At 54.1% G+C, this 9287-nt stretch overlaps 1 protein-coding gene and 1 pseudogene across 1 annotated transcript; one reads left to right on the top strand and one right to left on the bottom strand.

The window, feature by feature from the left end:
* Positions 1-593: 593 nt before the first annotated feature.
* LOC123092291 (DELLA protein RHT-1-like) lies at positions 594-1813 on the bottom strand. Its single transcript, XM_044514015.1, has one exon. The coding sequence runs from the start codon at positions 1797-1799 to the stop codon at positions 747-749; it is 1053 nt and encodes a 350-aa protein (XP_044369950.1). The 5' UTR covers positions 1800-1813; the 3' UTR covers positions 594-746.
* A 62-nt stretch (positions 1814-1875) lies between these two features.
* LOC123092292 (protein kinase PINOID-like) lies at positions 1876-5962 on the top strand (annotated as a pseudogene).
* The last annotated feature ends 3325 nt before the right edge of the window (positions 5963-9287 follow it).

The following is a 9287-nucleotide window of genomic DNA, read 5'->3' as shown; positions in this document are numbered from 1 at the left end:
TAGACTATGTTACTACCTTCATAGTGGGTAGGAACATCTATGTAGTGTCATGCAACGATGTATTTATTAGGTTATAGACTCATTGTTTCTTGGAGTGTGTGATGTTCCGGTAGCTAGTTACCACAAGCACCTTTCTCTTCATTAAATATGTGCCACATAAGCAAAGTTGTATTGGAGTGTGTGATGTTACTCCTAAATTCCTCCCCATTGTGACCAGCCTTATGCACCAGTGTCTCTCCTATCGCGATGACAGGTGTGCCGGTCCTGCTGGTGGTCTCGCTCGCCAGCTGCGCAGACTGCGTCATGGTGGTTGGTTGTGCGGACTGCGCTGGGTTGACTGGGGCATGTTCGCGTGGACCCTTGGCTGATCGATGCACATCGTGTGCGCGTCATGCGTGCCTCACCTCCGTCTGCGGTTGGAGATGGGAGATGGACTGGCAAAATATCTCGCGAGCCCACCTCCCGCGTCTCCATCTCCCTAGCCGCCTCCATGCTCATGCATCCTCCCGCGTCAATGGCGCCCAAACCTCCTCATCTCGGATCCCGAGGTAAAAGCACCCCAGGTACCCTAACTTGCACAACATGTGACATTTTAGTCCCAAACTTACAAAAATCAACCCCACCATACCCCAACTTGCACTGCATGTGATGTTTTAGTCCCAGTCCAATGACAGAACGACATGTGGCAGCCAGGTGTCTGGCCCGGTCTCGCACGCAGTTTTGCAAAACGCCCCCTGCCATTTTCTCTAATCAACCCGCAGTATAGCACACCTGTCCAGTCTGTCACGGCTCTCCTTCGACTGCACCCCGTCGGCCGCCATGGCGGCGGCGGCCACCGTGTGCTCGCCGCGCCCGTCCGCGGCGCTCCGGCCGCACCGGTCCGGCGACGTGGAGCGGGCGGCCATCCGCGCGCTCTCGGCCTCCTCCCCTGCGACCCCGCTCGGGCCCAGGGTCTCGTGGCGCTCTGTGCGCTCCGCCCCCTCGCAGGCCACCACGTTACAGATCTGCCGGCCGAGGTACACCTCAGACATGACCTGGTCCGTGCCGGCGGCGGCAGGAGCAACAGCTGCCCCCCGATGAGACTTCGGATGGGCCGCCGGAGCTGCCGCCCTCGAGGGAATCGAACATGGTGGAGTAGTAGTGCAGCGAGTCCAGGAATCGAACATGGTGGAGTAGTAGTAGTGCTCGGTGAAGCGGTCCAGGAATGTGCCGGAGTTGTGGTTCCCCTCCTGCTCCACCACGGTGACGATCCTCGGCCGCACGGCGCGCACGGTGCCCAGGACCTTCTCCATGGCGCCGGGCTGGGCGAGCAGCCGGTGCATCTCGAAGACTGAGTTGACGGAGATTACCTCGGGCTCCTCGTTCGAGTCCTCCGGCTGCAGCATGAACGGCTCCAGGTCCGCCAGCGTGGCGGCGCCGAGGCCGCGGTACTGGAAGTCGACGCGGATGGTGTACGCGAACTGGGCGAGCTTCCAGCCCATCTGCTGCAAGGCGTCGGTCTCGTCCGGCTGCGGGGGGCCGACGCCGGTGAGGCGGAACGAGGGGGTGCCGCCGGGACGGAGGGCTAGGGCCTGGAGAAGGGCGGGCCACTGCATCCCCTGCTTGAAGGTGGTGGACCGGCGCGCCGTGGCCAAGAAGCACAAGCTGGAGCGGGCGGCCGCCGAGAAGCGCATCCTGCGGCTGCTCGACCACCCGTTCCTCCCCACGCTCTTCGCCGACTTCGACGCCGCCCCGCGCTTCTCCTGCGTTGTCGTGGAGTTCTGCCCCGGCGGCGACCTCCACTCCCTCCGCCACCGCATGCCCTCCCGCCACTTCCCGCTCTCCTCCGCCCGGTTCTACGCGGCCGAGGTGCTCCTGGCGCTCTAGTACCTGCACATGATGGGCATCGTCTACCGGCTACCGCGACCTCAAGCCAGCCGTCGCCGAGGAGGAGGAACAGGAGGAGCCGCGCAGCGCGTCCTGCTTCCCGATACGTTTCAAGCGGCGGAGGCATCGTCGCCGGTGCGCGGCGTGCCGGCGTCTCCCCTGCGGTTTGTGGCGGAGCCGGTGTCTGCGCGGTCGTGCTCATTCGTCGGCACGCACGAGTACGTGGCTCCGGAGGTGGCAGGCGGCGGCGCGCACGGCGCCGCCGTGGACTGGTAGGCCTACGGCGTGTTCCTCTACGAGCTCCTCCACGGCCGCACCCCGTTCGCCGGCGCCACTAGGACACGCTAGCTCTGCAACATCGTCCGTGCCGCTCACCTTCCCCTCCTCCTCCGTCACCGGCTGCCACGCCGACACCACCGCGGCGCGGGACCTCATCACGCGCCTGCTCACCAAGGACCCCGCCGCTCGCCTCGGGTCCCGCCACGGCGCCGCCGACGTGAACGCCCGCCCCTTCTTCAAGAACCTCAACTTCGCGCTCCTCCGGTCATTGCGTCCGCCCGTCGTCCCCAGCGCTCCGCTGCACCGGTCGCAGTCGTGCAAGATGCCGGCGTCGCGCAAGGCTGACACGAAGCGCTTCGACCTCTTCTGACCGGCCGGCCGACGTGTAGCCTCCCTGAGTCAACACCGGCGGCTGGATACAAACTCTCCTCCAGCCATCTCGTGGCGCCGGGCGCAACGTTAACCCCTTGATAATTACTACTACTCCTAGCTAGCCTACGGGACAATGCATGCAGTAGTATTAGCTGCCAGTGCACCGTTGTACAATCAACTGTTAATTACGCTTCTTAGTGCTGTTAATCTTCCATGTGTCAGTGCTTGTCTTGTGCTCTGACAGTTATCGAGGTTACACTTGTCAGCAACAGCTAAACCCTCGGCTTAATCACTCCATTTTCTACTTAAGGACGTGTGTGTGGTGCAGTGAATCATGTCGTGGCTTTGACACTGATTATTGATCAAGGAGTACACTGATTAGTTTTGTAGGTGGGTTAATGATGTGGTAGTGCCATCGAGAAAAGCATCACATGGGTGTTGGAGCTGTCTGGTTACAGATTTAATTCAGGTGTGCTATACTGTGGGTTGATTAGAGAAAATGACAGGGGGGATTTTGCAAAACTGCGTGCGAGACCGGGCCAGACACCTGGCTGCCACATGTCGTTCTGTCATTGGACTGGGACTAAAACATCACATGCAGTGCAAGTTGGGGTATGGTGGGGTTGATTTTTGTAAGTTTGGGACTAAAATGTCACATGTTGTGCAAGTTAGGGTACCTGGGGTGCTTTTACCTCCGGATCCCGTGGGACCGAGGTGCGGGCATGGAGGCGAGCATCCCTGACAGCCGCGGCGACCTACAGACAAAGGGTGACGGCGGCGGCGGCGCTCGATTAGATCTGCGGGAGAGAGAGAGAGGATGAGAGGGAGAGATAAGCAAGAAGATGAGAGGGAGAGAGAGGAAAGGGGAGAGGAAGGCTTCTACGTCACCGCTCTCTGGATGCACGCCATCCACCCGCGCACGCTCGCCACCAACCTCGCCGGCTTCGCCAGGTTCGGCTGCCTCAAGGACCTCCCCGAGATCCTCTATCGTTTCCTCCACGACCCCCGCGATGAGCGCAAGGACCAGGACGACATCGCCGCGGCGGCCCCGGGGGCAAGAGCGGGAAGCGGCAAGCGGCGGCTGAGGCCGCCAAGGCCAGGCGCGAGAAGGAGGCGGAGCACGCGCAGGCCGTGCTCGCACGCTACGACTCTGACGAGGCCTTACGCAATCTCTACGATGGCGTCGCCGACCTCTTCGTCTGGCTGCTCAAGTCGGGCCTGGAGCACCTGCGCGCGGGCGACACGGCCAAGATCGTGTTCGCCGCCAAGTGCGCTCGTCGTATCCATGGGTCTCCATTGCTCCATGGGTGCCGCTGGCTGAGGTTTGTCGTGCTCTTCTTCTCGTCTTCTTCCGCTTTGTTCTTTATTCGCCTTTCTAATTCCGCGTGCTTCAATTCGTTTTGGTCCTGCGCAGTTTGATTCACCTTATTGTCGCCTGCCTCGAGCCGTGATTCCTTCTAAATAACACTAGTGCTAGGCAGTGGTAGGAATCCAGAGTAAAAGAAACAGTAAACCAAATATTCCCGGTGCTTGTTCCTGATTGCATGTGAACTTGGAGGAAATGGGAGCAAGGAGAGACTTGGATGAACAAATTATCTGTCTAATACTTCATTCCAACATTCTACTACTGAATAGATTAATCTGTGATGTGACAAAGTTATGCTCAAGCACATCCGCGTCCGCAACCGGCTCCGCCGCGAGGTGCAGGTGCCGCTCCGCAAGGTGCTCGAGCTCCCCGAGGTCTACATGAGCGCCCACACGTTGGACGAGCTGCCCTACGCGCGCTCGTGGCGTTCACGGCCATGCGCCAGTACAAGGAGGCGTCCTGGCTGTGCTTCTTTCTTATGGTAATGCACTGCTCCTTAGCTTCTTTATTTGCATTTCTTATGTGTTTTGCGTATGCTGCTGCTTCTGCAAGTGATGGTATGTGCTTTCTTTTGCTTGGTTTAATTTTGGTGTGTGTGTTTTCTGGCGCTAGGCCTACTTTTGTCTGTGGTTTAGGTTTCTGCATATACCATGGGCTGTGCGCTTGTGTGCTGATGATGATGTTGGTTATTGTCTATTCTTTCTGCTTAATCAGCTTACAATCATATTCGTGTAGTGGAAATAAAAATACATTGGCTGGTTGTGTCTCTTAGTTTGGCAGAAAGTGCATCATGTCAAATTAATCGGTGTCCATCTCCCTCAATTTCTGCATATTTATATTTGGGAAGTGAACCAGGCTACTCATCGATTAATAAAAGCTTTATAGTTCTGTTCTCCTTCCATTCGTTTCTTTAGTATTATTCATTTATTCTCTTAGATTAAAGGGTTATTATGATGATGTCCTGTTGTTCTGTATGTATTGGATGGAGGATGCGTCGTTGAACGACCTCTTCCCTTGTTGCAATTTCCCATGTGAGCTCCTTCTTCCTGCTCCTCGCTTCACCTCTCCCCCTGCTCTGTTTCCTGTCCCCCCTGCTCCTTCTATGTATTTTTTATTTTTTCTGTGATTGTGCTCAATGGTGCTTGCAGGTCCATGGACATTGTCATAATGGTCACCTTACCACAGTGTATTATTTTTGGATCTCATATTCCTCAAGGTAATGGACAAGAATTTGTGTACTCGCTTTGCTAATGTGTTACTAGACCTAAAGATTTTCCTTGCTCTGTTAGGCGCTCCATCCTCTGATTCGATGTCGGCCGATCTGAGAAATAATAGGAGGAATAATCCAGCAGAAGAATTTGGTGAAGAAGAACAAGGTGATATTTCTCTCGTGTGAACACAATCATTGTTTTCCTGATGTTATCACCCATGTGTTAATGTTGTAGAAGACTTATCATTTGACTTCTTCTTTTAGGTTTAATTTGTGTTTAGTTAATGCCCACAGATTGTGATGTTTATATATGGGGATTTGTTTGGTCAATTTTGTTGCTTCAATATGTAGGTTCTACTGTCCATGTGGGATATATAATAGGTTAGGCTGGTTTGCTAGCTTAATTTTTTAGCTCGATGTTTTCATTTAGGGGTGTCCTCCTCTTCAACTGCATCTTTTGTGCAACTCCAAAATTCTATGTTTCAAAACACTTATTTCCATATTATGTTTATTATTTTTAATTCATGAAAACTCTTTTCGGTGTGCTTGATCACTCCACTTCCATGTTTATCCTTGCAGAAAAGAATACCTTTATCCTGATAGGCATGGAAACACCAGTTCACATTGAGTGCATCATCGCTAATCAGCTACTATGTATGGTCAGCGGACATGCTTGCTTATTCCTGTAACATATCATTACTCAATCTTCTTAGCCTTTCCAACTTTTAAGATTTGATCAATTGTTTAGAAGTTTGTACAGATCTAGAAGTATTTGGTTTTGTTGGTCAAATCCATTGCCTGTCTATCCTTATTTATTTTATTGTTCGAACAAGATATCAGATCACCTACATTCATTATTCTTGATTACAGTCTCATACTAAAGTAGTCTAAAATGGTCTGAATAGTTGTAGTAATTAATAAATATATTCAGTGTAGTTCTTATTTGGTTTCTAGGCATAGAATTTACTTCAAAATTTTGATCTTTATTTGGTTACACTACAAAAAAAGACACATCCGTGACTTTTTGGGCCGAACGAATTTTTTTTCTGTCATACATATGACACTTCTATGACGATAATTGTGACAAAACCCGGTATCATTATAGATGTGGTGGGCTCCTACTTCTATGACAAAAAATCATGACAGAAAATGGGCTTTTTGTCCTGGGCGGGCTAGATACGCAGCTGCATGACATTCTTTGGACCATCCATGACGGAAAAAATTGTGGTAGAAGCGAGGGGGAGGAAAATTTCGGGGAGTTCCCGGTTACGGTGGGAGGTCGGGGGCCGAGCGATGCGCGTTTCTCACATACACGTACGCGCATGTGTGCGAGGCGTTGGCTTTAACTGAACCTGAGTGAGGCGTTGGCTCTAACTGAACCCGAGCGATTGCACTGCAGGCGCGTTACTGAATCCGAGCGATCAATCGATGGCTGTTAACTGAACCCGATTGAGCGATTTCTTCGCTACTGCTGCTAACTGAAGCCGATCGATTGGATGAACAGTGAGCATTGCGGGGGGGGGGGTGGATGAACAGTGAGCGGTGGCGTTGCCTCTGGATGAACAGGACCACATGGTGTGGCGGGCTGGATGAACAGTAGACGGTGGAGGGGTGCCCACGGAGGGATGGTTGAACAGGACCCCGTGGTGTGGAGGGCTGGATGAACAGTAGACGGTGGAGGGGTGGTTGAACAGTAGCCAGCAGAGTAGCGCGCGGTGGAGGCTGGATGAACAGGAGCCCGTGGAGGCTGTAGGAGGTCGACGGTAGCCCGTGGAGGCTGGAGGAGGTCGACGGTGGAGATGAACAGTATCCCGTGGAGTCCCATTTTGCGGTATGCCACACCCCTCCCGATGAACAGGACCCCCGTTTCGACCGTAGGAGGTCCGTTTTGTCCGTTTTGCAGTACGCCACACCCCTCCTGTCAACATGACCCCCGTTTCGTTCGTTTTGCGGTACGCCACACCCCTCCCGATCAACAGGATCCCCCGTTTCGACCGTAGGAGGTCCGTTTCCTCCGTTTTGCGGTACGCCACACCCCTCCCGATCAACAGGACCCTGTTCCGAACGTAGGAGGTTTGTTTCCTCCGTTGTGTGGTACGCCAGGCCTCGTTTCCATCGCCTGTTCTGTCCAAACCGGTTGGCTCCCACGCGTTCCGTTGCCTCTCGATGAACACGACGCATTCCATTGCCTCCCGATGAACATGACACATTCCGTTGCCTCCCCATGAACACGACGCATTCTGTTGCCTCCCGATGAACACGACGCATTCCGTTGCCTCCCCATGAACACGACGACGACGCTATTTCTCCGTTCCGAACCAGCCATGTACACAAGCCCTGGCCGTACGTATGCGTGAGTAGGCGTTCGAGACCCTGCCCGTATGTACGTACATGGCCCTATTTTCTTTCTTGCACCCTCACTGCTGTACGTACGTGTACATGCTACGTGCGCGCCTCTACTACGACACGTGCACGCCTCTACAACGACCAGTATGTACGTACACGTTCGCAACCAGAATGAAAACACTACATACGCTTCGACCAGGTGGGTCCCGACTGTCAGGCACTTCCTTGCCTGCGAAGATGTAGCTGATGGGTCCCAGTAGTCAGGGGGGCAAATCAATTTTTTTTCCCCGAACGCACTTCCTTGCGTGCGAAGATGTAGCTGGTGGGTCCCAGCAGTCAGGGGGAAACGTTTTTTTCGCGAAATGCTATGGCTCGTCCGGTGGGTCCCCGCTGTCAGGTGGAGGAATAATTATTTTGCGCGTAATAAGGAGGAACTTCCTTGCTGCGGCCGTGGACCCAGCTGTCAGCCTCTCCACGTACAGTCCACGTCCGAAGGAAGCCATTCCTTGACCACGTTGACCACGCCGCGCCGAGAGCACCAGGGCGGTGGACGACGGCGAGGCCTAGGAAGGGGGCGACGCAGAGCCGGGGAAGACGCGACAGTGGATGCCCACGCGTAGAGGAGTACAAGGGTTCACTGGTTCACTGCGGTGTGAGGTTGTCGCCGCCGCAGAATAACAGGGGGTGTGGGTGAGTAGAGGGATGGCCTGGCCAGCGGTGGGAGTAGTAGGGGGCGGTGAGGCCTCCGCCGCATCGCAGCCGGCCACGGGAGGCAGGAGCATGAGGCACGACCGGCGCTGGTTTGGGAAGCTGGAGCAAGAAGACCAGAGGTTGAAGAAGCACTACAACCATTGGATGGACATCGTACGGTCACTGGAGCTAGAATCGTGCATATTGACTAAGTTGACAAAGCCCTCCATCCCCATCAACTTAGTAGGCCCACAAGTTAGCCAGCCACTATACTGGGTCCCAGCTAACAGGGGGAGTACTCAGTTTTTTTGTGCGTAATAAGGAGGCACTTCCTTGCATGCAAAGATATAGCTGGTGGGTTCGAGCTGTCAGCGGCCGTAACGTTTTTTCGTGAAATACAGAGGCCCTTTCGATGGGTCCCTGATGTCAGGTGGAGGAATCATTATTTTGCGCGTAATAATGAGGCATTTCCTTGCGTGCGGCCGTGGACCCAGCTGTCGGCCTCTCCACGTACAGTCCACTTCAGATGCATGTCGGTCGTTGACCACGTTGACTAGGCCACGCCGAGAGCACCAGGGCGGTGGACGATTGCGACGCCTAGGAAGGGAACAACACAGAGGCAGGGAAGACTCGGCAGTTGTTTCCCACGCAGAGGGGAGTACGACTGTACGAGGGTTTACTGGTTCGTCTGCCGTCACCGGAGAATAACAACAGGTGTGGGTGAGTAGAGGGATGGCTAGGCCAGCGATGGGAGTACGATGGGGCGATGAGGCATGCACGGCAGCACAACCGGCCCCGGGGAGGAGGGAGCAGGCAGTCCCGCCGGCGCTTGTTTGAGCGGCTGGAGCAGGAAGAGCAGAGATTGAAGAAGCACGACGGCCGTTGGATGGACATCCAACAATCACTGCTTGTGCGTCAACCGTTTTTTAGGAAAGCCTCAAATCTGTGGAAAACAGCATACAGTCCATCTGCCATTATTTCTAATAATTTACAACCCATTTGCTAATTCTTAAGATTTTTTTGGAGCCCATATTCTTTTTGTTAGCATTACAACCCATATTGTGCCCACAGTTAAAAAAATATACGAAATTTTGCATATTTCGGTGTGGTCCGAAATGTTTTTAATTCCAAAATTTCGACTCACATTCAAACTGATTT

This window comes from Triticum aestivum, chromosome 4B, assembly GCF_018294505.1.
Source record: "Triticum aestivum cultivar Chinese Spring chromosome 4B, IWGSC CS RefSeq v2.1, whole genome shotgun sequence".
Classification (NCBI taxonomy): domain Eukaryota; kingdom Viridiplantae; phylum Streptophyta; class Magnoliopsida; order Poales; family Poaceae; genus Triticum; species Triticum aestivum.
The sequence above is the reverse complement of the archived record's forward strand: the minus strand, read 5'-3'. Positions and strand labels throughout refer to the sequence as shown.